This window comes from Elaeis guineensis, chromosome 5, assembly GCF_000442705.2.
Source record: "Elaeis guineensis isolate ETL-2024a chromosome 5, EG11, whole genome shotgun sequence".
Taxonomy (NCBI): domain Eukaryota; kingdom Viridiplantae; phylum Streptophyta; class Magnoliopsida; order Arecales; family Arecaceae; genus Elaeis; species Elaeis guineensis.
This window is the reverse complement of record NC_025997.2, coordinates 24895085-24916215: the sequence shown is the minus strand read 5'-3', so window position 1 is coordinate 24916215 and position 21131 is coordinate 24895085. Positions and strand designations below refer to the sequence as shown.

Here is a 21131-nt window from a genome sequence, read left to right as displayed (position 1 = left end):
TGTACCTCATCATCGCAGAACCTAACCCTAACTAGTTTCATTATTCGAAGTTGGTGAAGGTAGCAAAGCATTGAGAGAGGGGGGTGAGGGGAGAGGAAGCTCCTGAGAGTAGAATTGGGAGAGAGGGAGAGGGACAGAGAGAGAGAGAGAGAGAGAGAGAGGATTTGGGGGTGTTTATATATTAAAAAAGATATCAAATTGGCTGGCCAAACCATCCTTTAACCATTCAGTCCTGTTCAGTATGCCCTGAACTACAGGGTTTGGGATGGTTTGGTGATCCTTGATGATAACAAATGAATACCTAACTTACTGTTAGTCTTGAAGATAATAAGAATTGTTAGACATCAAGAACAATGAAGATAGAGTCATGTACAGTTTTGCAGCTCTAGGCCAAAGCATTTTTTTCATATAATAAGCTTTTTTTTTAATATATACAGGAGATTCATTGCTCTTTACTAACCGACTTTGGAATAAAATACGCTGGTCGATATAAGTTGTAACGGTTCCCACTTTGGTTAGAAGTCAGCTTTACAAAACTAGCTCAAATTAGTGATTGGAATTTGCAGAACAGTTCCAATATGTTTTGTTGACTTTTATATCCTCCTTAGCTGCTTCAAACTCTTAAAATCATCCTCAGTTCTATGTGCAAATCTAATGTTGTTACTGGAAGAAAGATTAACATAGTTCTTCTTCTCCATGTTCTCCATTCTCGAGCATCAATTCCTAGTCCAAATGATAACGTAAAACTGTTCCTGCACTCTTCATTTATAAATAGAAATGGTTCCACTGCTACGAAAATTGAGGGCTAAAGATTATTGATAGAAAAGATTTTCGAGATATGGAAATAGCAAGCAACAAAAAGACTTAAAAAAATAATGGCATGATGATATGGATGACTGAGATATTATACAAGCCCACAGAGAAGAGGCTATGAGACAACTTCAAATGCATACTCTCAGATGGCAATCATAGGGAGGAAAGCTGGAGATTAAATTCTATAATTAGGTTTTTTTTGTTAAAAAAAGTGAAAAAGCTTGTGCTTAGACAAAGATCGAGAGAATATGTTAGCATAGAAAGTGTGGAGGGGTGCTCCCAAATTGTATATTGTTGTCGTACATGCCATTGGCTCTCTAGCTGTTCTGTCAGGTCCATTAGTACAGGTAGATTATACATCATAGTAAATTTCAGCTCTACATTTAAGCTTGACCCATGTGAACAGCAGTTTCTTACACTTTTATACTAAATGAGATATATTTGATTGTGGTACCATTTCTGGCTTCCTTCAGGTGGGAAATTTTACTGCAATTATCTATTTCATCATGCTACCACTGACATTGTTTTAGATTGTATAAAGAAGGGCAGAATGTGGTGCAGTAAAATCTTCTGGTCTCCAAACCAGGAGGGGGATGTTGAAATGGTGAAAACTCAGAGGCCATTAATGTCACTGTACCTAAGAGGCCATCAAATTACTGTTAAGGTGACAAGAAAGAGAAAAAAATTGTCAAGCTTATAAATGAGGATGGTGCTCCCCTTAAACTACGAAATAGATTTGGGGTGTGGTCAGTCATTGTGAATCAGTAAATTGGTATGGAAGGTCCATGGAATGAGGTCTGGGTACCTCATCATGCTCACTTGCTAAGGAATCTTTATTATTGAGAACGGCTGTGAGTGGCTTATCTTTATTGTATTGCATGCTTCCTTCTTCAGAATAAGCCTTACGACATCCTAAAGCCAGGCAATTTGGCTGACAGCCTGAGGAAATTAACTTTGTTTTTTCTTAGGCAAGGGTCACGAGTCTTAGTATAGAGAGGACTTTCTTATTTCAAGTTGGTGGACGTGAATCTTGATCATATTATCGTAGTACGACCTATAGAAAAAGGATAAGACTTTCCTAGAGGCTGGTTGCCTCTTTTGCTGGTATTATTGTTTGGATGCTGGACTTTTTTTTCTCCTGTGGTGGACTCCACAACCATGTGCTATCATATTTTTTCTTCTTCCTTAATCGTTTTCTCCAAAGCAAAACAGACAAGCTTCATTCCATCTTATATAAAGCAGGTATATTTTTCTTATTCTATTAAAAAAATGTCATTTTAAATGCCAAATTCAGTTTTTTTTTGGTTTTCTATATCTACATTGATCTATCGAACAAAAGCCCAACAAAGTTGTTATTATCTTCACTCCATGATAACCATAACATAATTATCCGGCTAGTGCATCTATCTGGTGTCGGCCTTATGAATACTCACTTGCCAAGAATTTTAATTGAGGGCTACTTCATGATAATAAGTTTAATTATCTTTTGGTAACTTACATAAACCTTTCCCTTTAATACTTTGACCTTACAAACTTCTCATTTAATTGTTTGCTCTTCTTTAGAAACAAATTGTCCTCCTTAAGCTTAACTAAATATATTTTTATATTGCACTAATAGTAACTCCTAAATTTGTTACCAGAGGTTTTGGATTCGAGTCGTGGGTGGTGTATCCACGTATTTGAAACTGGGGTAATTAGGGTTTCTAAAATAATAAAGAAATCCTAATATCATTACCAGAGACTCAATGACATCAAGGATGCTTCATTGCCTTAGGCAAGTTTTTCCCAGAGCCATCCTGATGGGAAGTGCCGAAATTGTGTTTGCATATACTTCTGCTCATGAGGTAGGTCATTTGTTGTGCCTGAGATCAAACCAAAAAAAAAAAAAAAAAAAAAAAAAAAAAAAAGAAAAAAAAATCATAATCTTGGATATTTGACCAGACCCTGTGGAGCTGTTCTCTGATGGGCAATCAGGGAGTGTTTGTTGAACCCTTTCAGATCCTGTCAGAGGGTTTTAGAAAGCTGCATTGGATGACATATGGTTGGTTGTGGCCCAAAGCGGAGTTGGTTGAGCATATGTGCAGTTTTCAGTCTCATTGTTAGGAACTTTGGAATGACTGTGGAGCAATCACTCTCAAGTGCTGGTTGGATTGCCCATGGATATAAGCTCTAATCTTTTTCGGATAAAAAAAAAAAAAATTGATTAGAGCTGATATTACCTTAATCTAGATCATAAGCTCTTAGTTGCAGCTCAAAGGAATCTGGTGAAAAGAAGATTTTCTTAATTCTACATTGGTGCTCTCAAATGATTCAGTCTTGATGCAATTCCCTTATATGATATTATCCCCAAATAAAGTTGTTGCCAAAATTAGCCGTCAGCTTGTTGAGGATCTGGAACATATAAGCAAAACCAATGTGAGTTCTGTATTATACTTTTCATACAATTTACAAATTGTCATTATATAGAACATTGGAGGTTAATATTGCTGATCTCAAGGACATCTAATCAGATGCCTGTTGAAAGTGATACAGGTCAGTTTCCAATCACCACTGTATCATTCATAGCCGACATCACCACTTAGTCAAAAGTGGTTTATGTTTTTGAGTGTTAGAGATACTGTACCTTCTCTGTTGGGACTATCAATTTTTCTGAGCACTACCAGATTCTTATAGGTTGGAACTTGGAATGTTATGGATGTAGGGAAGGGAGTGGGCTGTCATTGATGCAGAATGTGATGTTTACTGTGCCAAAAAAGTAAGGTAATGGGGCTTGGCATATCCTTATCATCTCTCACCTTAATGTACTGGTTGTTGTGAGCCATCTTGTGATATAAGATGACAGACCCAATAATAAAAAAGATTGTGGCCACTTTGGAGTCCTTTTAGATAGGACCAAATGGCCAGGTTGTGAACCACTTTTTGACAGAACATAGGGCAAAGGAAGGGGAAACCTTAAATTATTGGGAGAGAATTATTGTGGAGGCTTTGGTAGTGGATTCTTAACTGAATTTGTTTGATTCTTGAGCTTTAAACTAGTGTTTAATTTGATAGGGTACTGTTAACATCCACCATTCTCGCAGATTGTAGTGAGGCATGTGCTCGGTGAAGAACGAGAATTGCTGTTAATTAACTATGTTTATAATGCACCAAGTGTCAAGCGGTGTCACTTTTGGTGTTGTTATTAGTGTTGGTTTAAGTACGCGCACTCAACTTTTCTATTTGGAAATCAAGCATGCATATGGAGACTTCCCCTTTTTGTTATTCTTTTCACATTTTTAAATTTTTCTTCGTTGTGATGGATCATGTTTAGATCGATTAGAGGTGTCTAAATTCTTTGTCATATCTTGTGTAAGAGAACTTAAAATTTGCCAAAGTGATTGATATGAAGGAAATAGAAGGGAAATAAATAAAAAAAATAGTAAATGTATTTGACTAAGAATGATTGGGATATAGCATGATAAAAGAATTAATCATAACAAACGAGGGAGGAATATCTTTCACTACTCCAATCATGATCAATTCCACCAGTCCAATCTAATGTAAAAGGAGTAAGTTGGCTCAGTTTCTTGTAAACGAGACTTGAACCACTTTCTTCATGATTAAAAGATCTCTATCACCAACTTCGCAAGTTTCTCAAAATCTCAGGAAGGTTGACCCTTCCCTCCATGAGTCTCTTGACCTCCGTTTGTAGAAAGGTTAAACCTTTAACCAATGAGTTCCTCGAAATCTATGTTAAAGTATATTGAATCTTTGTTTAGGATTACTAATGTCTGTGTGAGAACAATTGAACTTTCACTCTTTGGACAATATTAGAGCTGTATTACTCTAATAATATTCACGAGGGGAGTATCTTACTGCTTTCGATTTTTTCAAAAAAAAAAAGAGATAATGTTAGAGCTGTATGCATTGGTGGTTTTAAGACTATTTACCACCAAGAAGATCTTGAATTCTGGAATTTTAGAATGAGGTGGTCAATTCAAGCACTCTATAGAATTATAAGATAGAAAATAACCCATGCTTGCTAGTAGTATTGTTGTGTTAAATGTGTTAAAAAAGTGCAAATAGATCTTTCCTCCTCTTATTATCATGATGGGAGGTTATCTTCGGTTATGACTTTCTTTAGGAGATAATTTCTTATCTAGGTAACTCCTCTGTTGATTACTAAATTTTGACATAAATAACTCTGTTTTGGATGGTTGTTCTTGCAAATAACCGCATATGTCATGATAATTATTCTAGATATTTTATTTCAACCGCAAATCATCCGCATATAGTTTCTAGTGTGAGCAACAAATGGCAATTAACTACAGTTTGATACATCTATTATTTTTTATCATTTATTATAATTGACTAATGGCTCTCTCTCTGTCTCTCTCTTGGTCTGTGTGTTTCTGAAATCCGTGCATAGCTCACGGGAATGTTGTAGGTTTCAGCGTACAGACATCTGTTTCATGATGATGATAATATAGCAGGTGGTTGTCAGATCGCACCATAAAATGGTCAGGTATCCAAATCTTCCTAAGCTAAGTTGCACAGTTTTCCTGCCACACGGCAACCAAACAATATGCTTGCAATAGGATTCCTGCTGTACCCTCAAAAAAAAAAAAAAAAAAAAAAAAAAAAAAAGGAGAGAAGAAGAAGCTTGCAATACGTGAAATCCGAAAAGCGTGTTTTTTTTTTTTTTTTTTTTTTTTTTTTAGTTAGTACCATAGAGAAAAAAAGCAGCGGAAGATTGAAGATCCCATACCCTGTAGCAGAACTAGTTTTAACCTCCATTACATCTTGTAGCACTGGATCTCTTATTACCAACCCTGTAGCAGGTTGAAGATCCCATACCCTGCACTACAACCTTACACAATGTAATTAGAAAAGAATTTGCAACTTCTATCACAAGATCTCATCGTCTATCGACTTCTACTAGTTAAGATTGACAATCCCATACCCAAACTTCATGCTTGTGGATCTTGGTTGCAAGAAAAATCCATGAAAGCTACAAAATAGTAAAATTTTTCCATGAAAAGACAAAGTTCTACAACCATCTGGTAATTTTCTAGATTTATTGATTTGTTGCATGACGTTGATCACATCAGTCCAAGAAAAACAACAGAGAACATACTCCCGATGTTACATCCATAGAGATCGATTTGTACTATTGGCACACACTTTCACTTCCCAAACAATCTTCTAAACTGATGAGGTTTACATCCTAAGATTAGATGAAAATTTTAGTTTAAGTAGAATCTTAGATTTGCAATGGCATTATTATGGAATGGCCATCATCATGTGCTGTATCCCTGTTATTTAATGCCTTCTGCATTAAAAAGCTCATCTGTTGCAATAGTAATAGCAGATAAAAACTAATAGAATTTCTTAGGAATTACTTCCTGCTGCATAGAACTCTCCGGTCAATAAGCAGTTCAGGTTGTAACCTTCGCACAACAGAATAATTGGTCTTCTTTTATGACATCATTCATTGGATCATGTCTCACACAAATCTCAAGACACTGAACTTCATGGTTCATCATGCATGCATCTCAAAGCGATGATTGCATGGTCCATTGATGGCTGCGTGCCAAAGAAGGTGAATCCTTCTTTCAATGCAATCCTACCCATTAACAAGTGAATACAATTAAGCAAGCCAGAAAATGCTCAAATTTAAAAATTAAAAGTTATAAAATATGCAAAAAAGAAACCTGTCAATAGCATGTTAAAATTTTAGAACAGTGTCTTCTGAGCATAACATGAGCAGCATGATACAAGCAATATCAATAAGACGAACATAAATGGTAGCCCGTAAATAGCCGCAGAACAAATAGTATCATATCAGCTGACTGATCATAAATGAGCCATGATAAATAACTTGAATCTCTACCAAAGAAAAAAATAATAACATCCTTGAACAGTAAAAACTTAAAGCATTTAAGAAATTGCTTTAAGAAATAATTATGAAAGATGAGAGCTGGAAAGCAGATAATCACATGATTAGGAAATAATTTCATAGAAGAGGTCACGTCTTTCCATCCAAATCTTCTTTAGACAAGGCAAAGAAACGAATATAAAAATTAAAAGTCGCCTCCCTGGCGGGAAGAAGGCAGCCACGCAACGGTCACATTTTAGTTGCGTAGCCTTTTGAAGGCTGGGCCTCACCACTTTTGGATTTTGTCTGCGGCAGTCACGAGCGAACGTTCCATCCCACATTCCATGTTCTCACACAACACCTCTCTCTCTCTCTCTCTCATGTCTTAAATCCAAACTTGATTCACTATCCCAATTCTCCAACCGTTGTAGCTCCCAAGTCCATGGCTTCTGCCTCCAATTCATCACTCTCTTCCACCACCCATTCCCATCCCGACGACAGACTAGATTTAGGCTCCATTCTGTCCATAGTATCCTTGGTTAATCACCACATTCAATGCTTCCTCTCCGACCATGCTGCTAGGAAGTTTCTCCAGCTCAAATGCAACTCAAGTCTTACCATATCCAACCATGGTTGCATTGAATTCTCCCAGCATTCAGTCCTTTCGAACCTCTACTGGGGAACGGAGAACATTGAGCTTGCAATCCAATCCAACAGCCAAGAAGAAAGGAATTTTCGGCTCACGAAATCCGAGAAGATGTTACAGATACCAGCATTCCTAGAAGAGGATGGTTGCACGGCTGGAATCGAGAACCGATACATAGTTTGTTGCTCCTACTTCTACCTCTCATTGGTTCGGAAGCTCAGAGGAGATGAGTGGCAGATGACCATGTACTTCCTCCAGTCAGTGTTAGTCTTCCCCCGGCTGGTTAGAAAAGAGCTTGCACCGGGCTTGTGGCGAAGACTTTTTGGATCTCTGGTGACAATTAGAGCCACCGAGGAAGCGGCAGATGAGGCGGCAAAGCAACAGGGGAGAAGGTACAAGGACTGGTTGATGTACTATCAGGTGGTTTCATATGGGGAGAGTCCTCCATGGAAGGGATGCTTGATGGTCGATAACTGCAGGAGGGAAGCAGAGAACCAACAGTGAGTCATTCAACTTACTATAACATTCCATAGACTGAAACCTGTAATCTGGTTTTCAGGTATCGGCTTGTGCTTAAACGTAGATAAATCTCACATATGTCATTATAATGGTAGGATTTAAAATGGTAAGTGATGATTCCTACTGACATAACATGGCACCGTGGGCATGTCCATACCCACTTTTCAGCTTCGAGTTTCTTGAGGATAAGTTGTTTAAAGAAGAAAAGTTTTCCCCTTAAAAGTTCCCTTTCTTTTCTGAACTTTCTCGAATGCTGCCACATTGTTAAAACTTGTAGCTGCACTAAAATTCTCATGGCAGCAAATTCCACAAGTGCCACAACTCAAGATATTCTTGCAGTACTGGCACCCAGCAGGCACATGTACTATATGTACCTCATGAGTAGATTCAACAGTTGATCCATCCCATGCATAACCATACTTGCATAATTTCCTCTACTATTGGTGTTATATAGTGCAGAAGATCCTAGAATTTGATTGCTACATAGAAACCTCTTGAAAAAAATTTACGATCATGAACTGAAGACTGAAAGCATGAAATCTGATATTGACAATGTATGTTTTTCTCAGTTCAGCTTTGAGTTGCCTCTGATAACATCTTGCAAGCAGAATATCTGGTCACTGAAAATGGTGGAATGAGATTTTAGAGAAGCTTATGACTCCTGGTTCTTATCCTTGATCACTGTTCTTGAAACAGGTACACAAATTTTGCCGGCAGGAAATGTTTTAACTCCCTTGAACAAGTACCTACCTGGGCAAGTTTTCAGATGGTAAGTATGAATGTTTCTGAATAACGCAGTATTCAAATCAGATCGAATTGACAAATAGACTGTTAACTTGCAAACAATGATTTCTGAAAAGAAAGGAAGATAAATAAGAACTTTAAGGTTGCCATAGTGCATTAAGTGAACATGATACATGAATTTATAAATAAATAAAAAATTGAGGCAAGGTTCGCCATCTCAATAGTGGATCCTGTGCTAATACTATTATATTACAGTATCATTACAAGGTACTGTATGAGATGACAAGACGTACCAAATGACAGTACCGTACAAGATTGAATATTGGTTCAGTACCGGTACAGTACATTATGCATGATAAGGATCCATCTTATGATCCTAGAAATTACTGCCTTGGGGGCCAGTTCAAAGGACTCATACCATGCATGGAGGCATAAAAATGGCATAAATCCCAGATGGTAGCTAGCTGGTGTTGGAGATTTTCTAGGGTCATAAGTTGTGAAAAGCAGAGCACATGCCTATTTTGATTATGCATCAGAAGTTTATAATTTAGGTATCACTACATACTAACAAAAGAAGACCCATTCCAGAAAATGCATATCTGATTTTGTTCTTCATTTCACAATTTATTTATACGAAACAACCAGAGGAAGCATTTCACGCTAGTTTCCAAAAGAAAATTGTTCACAAGGGGAAATGTCTTCTTCAGGAAGAAGGCATGATCTAACCTTGAACATGGTATATGGCAGTCCAACACTTAACCCCAACTGAAAAGTCATATTACACTGTTAAAATTCCTCTGGCACCGTAAAAAAGGCTGCCATGTACTTTGTTAGTAGTCTGTTTAAGATTCTGTATCCTCCTCTAAGAAGGTGGCTATATTAACTTATCCTTTATTCTCACTGTTCTAGCTACAACCATTAGTTGGAGGAAAGGCAAGTTGGTTGCATATCCATATACATAGATTTGATGTGCTAGTTTTTTTGTTAAAAAATGATTTCACATGCAAGTTGCACTGGAAATAATTTTTTTGACGTGTCCAGTTCATGGAAACAAGCAAAGAAGTCTATGTCACCCTTAAGTTTGTTTGATATCCTAATCCTCTTATTTCAATTTAGCAACCTAATAAACATAGCCAACTGAAAATTTGCTTTATTAAAGAACTTATGCATGCAAAATTGCTGAGAGGAACTTATCACTAGTTCTGATTTTGTTTTCCATGCAGGCTCAGATGGTATATCCACCAAAAGAAATAATAGAAGTAGAAAAAGGTAAAGCCACCACAGCCAATTCAAAGGAATGTGAAGATTTTAGTAAAGCCAAAAATGTAAACTCTCTTGTGACAATTTTGGATAAGAGTTTTCATGAAGAAAACAAGGAAAGCTTTGACATGAGATGCCTCCAAGAGATGCTAGAAGAGTCCCAGTCAGATTCACCAGTTTCCTTTATTCACATGTTGATTTCACAGAAGCAAGTGACTCAGAGGTAACGCATACAGACAACAGATACACATATAAAGACATTGTAATGTGATTTGCATGATTTTTTATCTTCGAACTGTAAAAAATATAAGTAAGATAACTGAGACCTCAACTGCCCGGCTAATAGGGTAGGTTTTGTAGGCTCCAAGGTTGCTTGATCTTAAACCACAAGGCTTATAAGATAAAATTCGTCCTGCCAGCTGATCTTCTAGCATTCTCAGCAGTCATTCCTTTGTGTAAAGTTGCCTTGTCAAGGACCAGTAAACCAATTCAGCATGGGCAATTTGAGAGCTGTTCATATGAAGTTCTCAAATTTGATGGATAAAACAACTTGACCATAGAACCAAACTCAAAATTAGATGAGATAAGACCTACTATTCAATATCTATTTTTCAGTGAGATTATAACTCGCAAGTGGAATCAATAAAACAGTGGTGTAAATACACATCTTTATGGCAAAGATTAGATTCTAGGATCCAATGATAAATTTCATTACTAAAATTACAATTATAAACCAACCTTGCTATTATCAGACAAGGACGTATTCTGAAAATAAGAGGAAATTGAACAGACAAGCATAGTTGCCAGATCTGTTATTTATTAATGATCAGTATTCATCTGAATCGGATGATAATGCAGGGTAAAGAGAGTCCAGAAAAGATTCTGTCGACTGATGCAGATATCTCAGCATCCAATACTGGTGAAAGGTATGTTCATACCATATTATATAGTAATTATCATCAGCTATTACTGTAACAAGTTCCGAATTAAAAAATTGTGATACGATGTGTATTATATTGTGTTATTACCATCATTGTAGGAACTACCTACCTGGTTATTCATATCCTCAGTGTCCAGAGTCATATGCTGTTGATTCTCCAAGCTATTCAATGAATGTGGAAGTCTGCAAAGCAAATGCAAGTTGTCTGTTCTCTAGCAGATCACATAGTTCACTTAACGATTTAAAATTTTCAATGTTGGATCTGAGAGATGTGGAGACATGTCCATTTTCCTACTGTTCTGTAGAAGATGGGACACCTCCAGGAAGTTCACCACCACATGACTTAAAATGCTTTAGCAGTTTCTCATCCAAATTTAAAAGGAAATATCACATTTCTGAAGCGGTTCCTCAAGGAAGTTTTGCAAGGAAGAAAATAAACTTTTCCAACAGCGAGAAAGACCGGAGTGATGAAAGCTCAAGTTATAGGAAAGATAATCACACGGAACTGCTGGAAAGATTTGAAAAGGCATTTTCAACTCTACATTTCTCAGAAGGTCAGGAAAATGCGAAGATGATGATTTGGAAGTTGCAACTATAGGGGAAATACTCAACACTAAGAAGAAGGTTAAATATAGCTCAGTAAAGCAAGAAATCCTTGATCAATTACTGGACATCATTTCAACTTCTAAAAAGGAGAAAGTCATTAGGGCATCAGTATCTATGCTCTTACTTCTAATATCAGAAGACAAAGCAGTAATAGAAGACATTAAGAAAAAGGATTTACATCTGAATTATCTGGCCAGTGCGTTGAAGAGAAATGTGCAAGAGGCTGCTATTCTTATCTATTTGCTAAATCCATCACCCACAGAGATAAAAGGTCTAGAGCTTCTACCAGCACTAGTTGAGGTTGCTTGCAACTCAAATGGTCAGAAGGGATCTTTGTCGCTTCCTATAACACCAACATCAGCATCAATAGCCATGATTGAAGTATTAGTAACTGCCTTTGACTATGTAACAAATAACATGCACTTGGGAGCTATTAGTTCTCCTAAAATTCTCTCTAAGCTAGTAAATGTTGCAGTGAACAAGAATTTAGAAGAAGGTGTGGCTTTAGCAGCAATTCTTGTTAGGTGCATGCGTTTGAGTGGAAATTGCAAAAAGTTTTTGTCACAAGTCACTCCTGTGGATCCATTTCTCTATCTTCTTCGAAGAAATGAGAGACGTGCCAAATTTGTTGCACTTGAATATTTCCATGAGATTCTTCGCATGCCCAGGTATTTTTATATGTTTTGAATTGCTTATTTCAATAGCTAATCTCAATTCACTTGTGTATATATGTTCTTGTATTTCATAGATGGGGTATGTTATCTATATGATTCAAGTTTAGTTTTTGACTATTTCAACTCTTCTTGAGGCTTATTCATTTTTTCACAAAATAAATTATCAACCAGAAGCAGAAGATCATCTAAAGAATAACAATATTAAACACAGTACCCATTTAGAATACTGCTATAGTTATGCATAAAATATTTAATACAAGCTAGCAGCATAATATAACTTGTCAAACCTTCATATAAAGGTAGATATGCAAATAGGATGGTTCTGGGATATGGATTGCCAAAACTTTCAACGGCCAGCCCTATTACTCAACCCAAACAGTGTAAAGTTCTCAGTTGGCCCGTTTGCATCCCTATATAAAAGGTTTCAATGAATCATAAATCCAAAACCATCAATGCTACATTAATTGTCTGCATGTCTCAGTGACAACAAAAATTTATAACTACATACAGAAAAACTAAATGTTACAACGCAAGACATAAAAGAGTGGAGTGACTATTAAATTCTCTAGCAATATACAGCTGGCTTGAGACCATTATGATTTCTTTCTGTTTTGTCTGGAAACTGTTTTTGTTCTTCAAATCTTAGCCAAATAATGAGCTGTATGACTCAACCCAGTAAAAGTTAGCCTTTAGTTTAAAATACATAAACAAAACAGCATAGACATCTATAATGAACTGACATTAATGAACTTGCTGAGTGCTAGCATCCTGATGTTCCAGGTCATCAGCCATTCATTTGCTCCATCAGATACGACAGCACGGAAGTATCAACATTATGCACACGTTAATGGCCTGTATCCAACAAGCTGAACTTGAATATCGACTATTGGCAGCAAATCTTCTGGTTCAATTGGACATGCTGGTATAGTTTATTCAGTGGTTTGAAGCATTCAGTTAAACATATGAAGATATCTGCATCATTGAAATGCAATTTCCATCAACAAATTATAGACTATAATTTTTGTGAAGATGGAAGTGTGTTAAATGTGTATAAGTCAATCATAAATTCACTAGAAATCTAATCTCTCATGGTTACTTGAGACTTCTTTGCAATAAACACTGAAAATCTAGGCCTTCTGCAGATCAAATTCTAAACATTTTACCACCTTGTAGATATACATGCATTTTGATCAGAATGAAATATTTTGAAAATTTTATCTATAAACTAATCCAGCAGTTCTCAACCACTATGATGGTCATGAAGGATTTGTGATTCATTCAATCATTTTCACGTTGTCTCAGACAGTGAACCACTGGGAAGTGCCTCTCCCACCATTTATATCCACACCCTATACATATGATATCTTGTCAAATTAGCATTTTGAATATATAACAGAACCATATCATTTAAAAAAAAATGAAAACATTATAATTGTCTACATGATTCAAGAAAGAGAGAAGCTTTTTTCCCTAGGAATAGAAAAAAATGTTAGAAGCAGGACTTGACATTAAAGAAACAAATCTATTGCAGGAGAATTCAAGTGGTAAGAGTGCACTCAGAGAAGAGGCAATTGAAATCCTACTAGAGTCAGTCACATCTGAAGAAAATTGCAGCACACCGACACTAGCGGCATCTATTCTTTCAAACCTTGGTGGGACTTATTCTTGGACAGGGGAACCATATACAGCAGCATGGCTAGTAAAAAGGGCAGGTTTGACATCAGTACATCATAGGAATATGATCCAAAAAGTTGACTGGTTTGATCCCTGTCTACAGGTACTATTTAGTTTTCATCCATCCTATTTCCAACCAGAACCATGCATCATGTTGTCCAAGTAGCATTAACGTAGATAATATGTTGCTTGAATTTGGTGATGCATTAAACTGAAATAGAACATATATGTCTATTTTTGATATAGTAGATGATATTCATGCAGGACACTGAAACAAATGCATGGAGTGCCAAGACTGCAAAAGGTGTCATCAAATTTGGCCATTCCATCTTTAATGCTTTGGCAAGAGGAATTCAGAGCAAGACAAAGAGTGTTTCACATGATTGTCTTATATGCATTGCATGGCTTGGCAGTGAAATGGCAGTTATGGGTCCAAATAGCCTCAGATATTATGCCTGTGAGATTTTGTTAAGTGAAATAGCACACTTCCTCCATCCAGGGTCAGAGCTCGATGAGCGAATTCTAGCATGTCTTTGTCTGTACAATTACACATCTGGTAAAGGTAATGCAATGTTTTACAGTTATAGACATGCACAGAGTAGCAGCAAAGTCATATTAACTCCATTATAAAAAGAAAAAGCCCCTGAAAAACAAATAGTTCTAGACTACTATAGTTAAGATAATTTACATATTTTCTCAAAGGTAAAGGCTAGCAGCATGTACCACCTATGAGAGATAAATACCCCCCCCCCCCCAAAAAAAAGAAAAACCCTATTACCACTATGGTTTTGTATAGTTTGTCATTTGATTTGAGTCAGCATACATTTACTAAGAAAATAGGGACATTGAGGTGATAAGAACAAATTAATACATCAAAAATACCTTTGAAACCCTATACATCTAACTTTGATTCCCTTAACAAGCCACAGTGGTGATTTCAAAAGGTCATGCATTGTTTAGATTAAGGATATTGTTTTCCATATTGAAACTGTAATCATTGCTGAATTTTCTCTATATGCAGGAAAACAGAAATTAATGAACTTCTCAGAAGGTTTACGAGAATCACTTAGACGTCTCTCAGGTTACACATGGATGGCTGAGGAATTACTAAAAGTTACTGATTATTTTCTTCCCACCAAACCAGTGAGTGCAGTCATTACTTTTTAAAATTGTTACATACATGTGGAAAAGCAAGACAATAACTCTAACATTGGTGGGGCAAACTTAACAAGCACTGCAAGATAATCGCATAGTGGTAATGGCTGCATATGATGTGTACAACGGTCTGATTACTACATTTGAAATTGTGACCTATTTTTTTAACTTCATACACATGCAAGAAACTACTTGAAGGTGAAACAAATTCATTCAAATTTTTCTCATTCAAATTCATTCAAATTTACCTATGTATTAGCTAAAGCAAAAACATCAACTGTTGTCAAGAGGTTGTAGTCCTCTCACATTGACTGCATTTCTATCTTCTTGAAACATTACATTTAGACTTTCTCTAGTACTTGAAAAAATCCCACACCGTTGTTCCAGAAAGCCAAATAAATGTCTTAAATATATAATAACTCAGCTAAAGCATAACAATTGTTTAAATTAATGAGGGTACATATAGTAATTTACTTTCTGATCTAGTAGTTGGCATAATACTTATAACTGCCAACAGAATCACGAGAACAAAAAAGAAACTAGAATGCTTATAATATAAAAGCTAAATAATTGATGATATCCTAATATAGTCTCATCTGAATATACCTTTAGCTTATTATTATGTTATTATTTGATATATGCGAATATAGTTACCTGTGAGAGTAGAATCGATTGTGCTAGAATCAGCTCTAACCGTAGCAGCTAAATCAATGTAATGTAGCGAGGGGGGGGAAATTCGTATATTGCATCTACTCGACTTTATGGAATTGATGGAAAAGAAAAATTCTTGGAACAATATGCTACTGCTGAAACATGGAAGAATTGAAATATGGCTTTTTTTTCTCTATCGATTTTTCCATGATTGATAATCTCTCCTTTTCTCAAAATGTTGGATCACCGTGGAGAAAAAAAGGCATTTACCTAGATGGTGCTCGATGACTTTCGCGGTCGCCCTCACGACCCGGAGCTTGAACTTGATTTTGTTGGTACGGTTGGTTAATTGGTTACAGTTTATTCATGAAATGGGTTGCATTGGTATTATTCTAGATATGGATTATGAATGATGGACACAAAATGATGGCCAATTCCCAGTTAATTCAAGTAGGAAAAAAGTGATAGGAAAAGAGCACTTTTTGAGATTGATGGTTTGGTTAGAACTAATCACTAGTGTTGGATCAAGGATAGAGCTAACTCTGAGTTTGGGGGGTGGGGTGGGGTGCGGGGGGTTGAGGATCAGTTTTTATGAATTAACTATTCCTGATAAAAGATGTTAGCTTATTGCAGAACGGCCTACTCAGAGTAGCCAGTTCTAGATCCCATAACAAGGTCAAAGAACTTTTGATTTAATTCACCAATCATGCATTGTCAAGCTTTATTAGAACTTGAAAGCATTTCAGTACTTCTGAAATGAAATCACAGAAATCTGAAGATGACATTTTTTTTAAAAACATGTTGAACATCAAATTCAGATTACCCTTACGGCATCAGTTATTTTGCTAATATCAGCTTCAAGCCTTCGAATGTCTAGTGGATGCCAATAATAAGAATATAAAGAAATTATCATCCTTGATAAAGATATTTCAATCATAAATATAGAAAACCGTGGAAGGCTCTTACTGCAAAAGCAATACATAATTCACTCTACTTCTGAAAAAATAACTGTGCATTAGCATTAGCAGGGCATTAACTAAACACCTGCTAGGGTGCCAACATAGTAACAGAAATATATAATGAAGGAGCTTTTAGCAAATATTTGCGCAAAGATCGAACATATAATTGTGATTTTCATCCTTTGTAGTTACTATAACAATATTAGCAGCAGACCCTTACTAATGTCCTCTGAAGCACAAGATCAATCTGCCAATTAGCATGAAATCCTTAAGACATGTATTTTTATGTTAAATATATTTGATGCATGAAAGCAAATTGTCTTGTTTCACATTATAAGGGTCTACAATTATGCTTGCATATTTCCTCTTCATCTTCCTTTTACTTTGATACTAAAGTTAAGATTCATTTGCTTTTTACTACTCTGTAAGAAGAATATATGTCATTGACTCGCTGATGCACATCAACCATCTAATGATGCAATTGCAGCGTGTGTCATGTGTACATACACAAATTCTGGAAGTAGGTCATGTCGGAAGTGGAGCTGCAACTGCTCTTATTTTCTACAAAGGACAGCTTTGTGCTGGATACTCAGATGGCTCGATTAAAGTAAGGATATGTTTGAGACAGAAGGTTATGTAGCTATCATTTTTTACAAGTTCAGAGTTACTTTGCAATATCAGTATATCACATATTTCCAAATACTATATGGAAAAAGAATTGTGCTGTATGTAGCACTAGCCAAGATGAAAGATTTGATCAGAAGCAGACATATAATCTTATTGCTATTAAAAAATGCTACTCTGTCACAAAATGAATAAAGAAATTCAAAGTCATCATTTCAAAATGATGTCAAATTATATCAAGCATGTTACCAGCCAGACATTTTTTTTATTATGCCAACAATATTTCCTACTTTGTCAAAATAATAAATGAGAAATTTCATCTGTCATTAAATGCAACAAAAGAAATTCAACTTCTAATGCCTATCGAAATATGAAACTCTAACATATTTAATGAATCAAATCAGGTATGGGATATCAAGGGACAAAGAACAACGCTCGTATGGGAGGTCAAGGACCACAAAAGGCCTGTAACCTCCTTTACACTTTTTGAACCAGGGGATAGCCTTTTAAGTGGATCCTCAGACAAAACTATCAGGGTAATTGATCCCGACATATAAACAGACTAAGTATTTATTATTAAAAATAATAAAAAAAGACATGTAACAAAAGCTCCTTTTCAATTACAGGTCTGGAAAATGCAACAAAGGAAATTAGAATGTGTTGAAGTTATAGAGATGAAGGATCCCATTCAAAAAGTAGAAAGTTGTGGTGACAAAATTCTTGCAATTACACAAAGCCATGGTCTCAAGGTAAAGGTCAGCCTGTTCTAGTTGCTACTTAAGTATGCACTTGGAACTACAGGGTTCAGACTCTGTAATCAATAGATTCAAGCTTCAGGGTTTGCTAGGGTAACATCGACAAGCATAGAAGTTCTTTTTTTCCTTTTTTGGTGCCTTTGAATAATTGTTCTTTATAAATGTGCTTCACTGTATCATGATTGAGAAATGCAATCTAACATCATGTTAGATCAATATTTTATAGGTCTGCCATGAATCAAGAAGCATCCAGACCACATGCAAGAAAAAGCATTATAAATGCCTAACAGTTGTCCAGGGCAAAGTTTACCTTGGTTGCACAGATTCAAGTATACAGGTTGGTTTGATATTTGGACTTCATATGAATGCATGGCATATAAGAATTGTCTTCATTATATTCATCCAAGGCTTTTTTCATCAGAAGGGGCCAACCATTTAAAGTGTAACTGAAATTTCCTTCAGGAGGTAGATATAATGGCAGACTATAAAACAGAGATCAGACCTCCTACAAAAAGCTGGAGAATGCAAAACAAACCGATGAACTCTATTCTGGTCTATAAAGGATGGGTTTACTGTGCAGGTGCTGTTGTTGAAGGATCTAGTATAAAGGTATGTATTTTATATAACATATGAACCATTAAGAGGATGGATGCAATCAACTTATTTAATCTGAGAAAAACTTAGGAATGGAGAAAGCGCCGCCAACCTCAAATTTCAATAACGATGGAAAGGGGAACAAATGTGCAAGCCATGTCAGTAGTGGAGGACTTCATTTACTTGAACTGCAGCTCATCGCCAAGTATTATTCAGGTGATTGTCAAGCCTATTTATTGAAGATTTCTTGATATGAATCTTGTCATATACTTGTGTATTATTAGACGAGGTAATTTGCAACAGATCTGGTTGAGAGGAATGCAACAGAGAGCAGGTAGATTAGCAGCAGGTAGCAAGATAACAAGCCTCCTGACTGCAAATGATATTATCTTTTGTGGCAGCGAAAATGGGTTGATAAAGGTGCATTAAGCAAGCCTATTAGCATTCTAAAATTAAACTTCCAAATGACATATCTTGCTAATATTCTTACCCTCATTGCACATGAATGACAGGGCTGGATTCCTCTCTAAAGACATTAGAACAATGCACGTGGAAGATACAGGTTGTAAATTTTTCAATATAACTAGGCAGAGAGAATGTAAAAAGGATACGATATTGTGAGTCAATTCCATTCACAAGACATAAATAGAGTAATTCATACCAGCAATGATAATGAGTTAAGTGAAAAATAAGTTGCAAGGTTGCTTTGTTGTTGATGAATAATGAGCATGTACATTTCTTAAGGTTCAACTATATGTGTATTAGAGCTGAAAATTGAAAATGCAGTTGTTTTCATGTGTATCAAGGATGTATGTTGAAATAGAATACTTTATTGTTGGCAACTGGACAAGATAAAACTTATCTATCATGCATCTGCTTGTTAATTGAGAATTTGTTTTTCAATTCAATGAGGCCCATGGCATATGATGATTATTGCTATGATGATATTAACCTCATCATGCTCCTCCAGGGTATACCTATACCTAACCTGTGAATACTGTCATAACAGGCTATGTAACAAAAATCACCTCTACTGGTTTTGATTTGAATGGTTAACACCAGTTGCTTAAGAAAGCATTTTTCTTTTTGTTACTTTTCGCTTCAATCCAGTGACAGAATATGTAAACTGAGTAAAGTTCATTAATCTGTTAAACCATGACTGTATGTTGGAAAAAGGAAAATGAAAATGAGGGAAAAAAGGCATAAGAAGTATTGAGTTTTCTACCAAGCACGTGACCAAGCAATGTGAGTTAAATTTCTTACCAATAACAGATTGGTAATGCTTCCTAGCAAAAAAAAGAAAAAAAAATAAATGTTATTGGAAAAGTATTTAGCAATAAGAACGATATACTATAAAAAAGAGGGAAGAAGGACAGGCAAGAAGAACCTTCAAGAAGTTGGTGTCTGCCAGGATGAAGGTTGGCCCTTGGATTACACCTCCAAAGAGAAAAGGAGAGGACTTCAAACTGTCAGGTTGATAACAACTTCAAAGTTCAGATGGTCACTCAGCCACCGAGGAAGCTGCATGGAGGAGGTATTGTCATAGTATTTAACAGGCATGCCAAACTTCTGCAGGTTCTCATGCAAATCAACCTTTTAAATTTTATTTCTATATCTAAAAAAGCACTGCTAATATGATACTGTTAATTGCAATTTACTTTTTCCACAGACAAACCAATATTAAATTATCGAGATCTAAAATATTGAAGCTGCACAATCCAAGATTCTAGAACCTCCGGCTGCAGGGCAATGACCATTGAGACAATCCCAAGTTCATTTTTGCAAAATGCTTACTAATTTACAGATCAAATTGTCTACTTTAAAAGTTTCTTTCTAAGGAAAATCTATGTTGAAAGTTGTTAATAGAAATACCTTGCCTTTTGGCAACTCTTTAACCATCAGGACATGCATAATTACACATTCACATGTCTCAAATTTTTGTTGCATAATATTCATTAAGTAATTTGTGTTCTCATTGGAGAACAGAAAATTAAAAAAAGAAGCAATATGTTCAGCTGGTGATTAACTAGTCAACTAGATATGGCCATCATCAGTTGGAAATTTTCTTCAGGTGGTTGAAATCAAAGGGACAATATACACTTGCCTTCCCCCTGGTTACTGAACAGCCATGCTTAATACATGCACCTTCTACATTAGACAGCACCAAAGCCCCCAATCCTGATCGTAGGGACTGCATGAGATGAGGTCCCACATTTTCAGAAGGTTGTAAGAAGCATTATAATTTGAAAATACCGATGCATTGTACTTATCATGCAGAAAATATGCCAGCACATAACAGGCTTCCCATAATGTCATGCATTAAAATATTAATCAGCAACCAAAACCTTTTTTTTTTTAGGTGAGTATACCAACAAAAATTGTGAACAATATAACAATTAGCTAGTGTTCTGGATCCACATCAGGTACACCATAAGGATATAGAAGTGATCTGAAAGCCTCTCTTCTAACAGTTGGATAAACTCTCCTTTTGCACATAAAAATGAATCATATGACCAAAATAATCCAAAAGGATTTTTTGCAGCACAAGTTTCTTTTTGCATCAGTAGTCCTTCCCACCAAGAATAGAAAGAAAGCACACATAAGAATCTTCCTTCAAACAGAGGATAATTAAATATCTTTCAATTCATAAATGGATGCTT

At 36.0% G+C, this 21131-nt stretch overlaps 2 protein-coding genes and 1 long non-coding RNA gene across 14 annotated transcripts in view; 2 read left to right on the top strand and 1 right to left on the bottom strand.

Annotated features, from left to right (window-relative positions):
• LOC105045190 (uncharacterized) overlaps nt 1–21131 on the top strand; it is a 94549-nt gene that overhangs the window by 7923 nt on the left and 65495 nt on the right. The gene's annotated exons all lie outside the window — the stretch shown is intronic.
• Nucleotides 6793–21113, bottom strand: LOC105045192 (uncharacterized). Of its 12 annotated transcripts, none has more exons than XR_012141439.1 (9): nt 20576–21113; nt 19859–19992; nt 19735–19757; nt 12800–13031; nt 12347–12469; nt 11564–11728; nt 10890–10962; nt 10166–10349; nt 6793–8585 (listed from the first exon to the last, which is right to left on the bottom strand). It is a non-coding gene; the product is annotated as an uncharacterized lncRNA (long non-coding RNA). The 12 variants fall into 12 exon arrangements; XR_012141436.1 differs by having other exon boundaries at nt 10166–10304; XR_012141435.1 differs by having other exon boundaries at nt 10890–11728.
• On the top strand, nt 7113–19261 carry LOC105045193 (putative E3 ubiquitin-protein ligase LIN-1). Its single transcript, XM_010923370.4, is given in 19 exon segments — nt 7113–7816; nt 8532–8604; nt 9803–10019; nt 10022–10062; nt 10698–10765; nt 10879–11333; nt 11336–12053; nt 12840–12981; nt 13591–13836; nt 13998–14295; nt 14755–14876; nt 16986–17105; nt 17527–17658; nt 17749–17871; nt 18104–18214; nt 18340–18486; nt 18562–18687; nt 18775–18891; nt 18984–19261. Coding segments are annotated over 19 exon segments (3978 nt in total). The 3' UTR covers nt 19002–19261.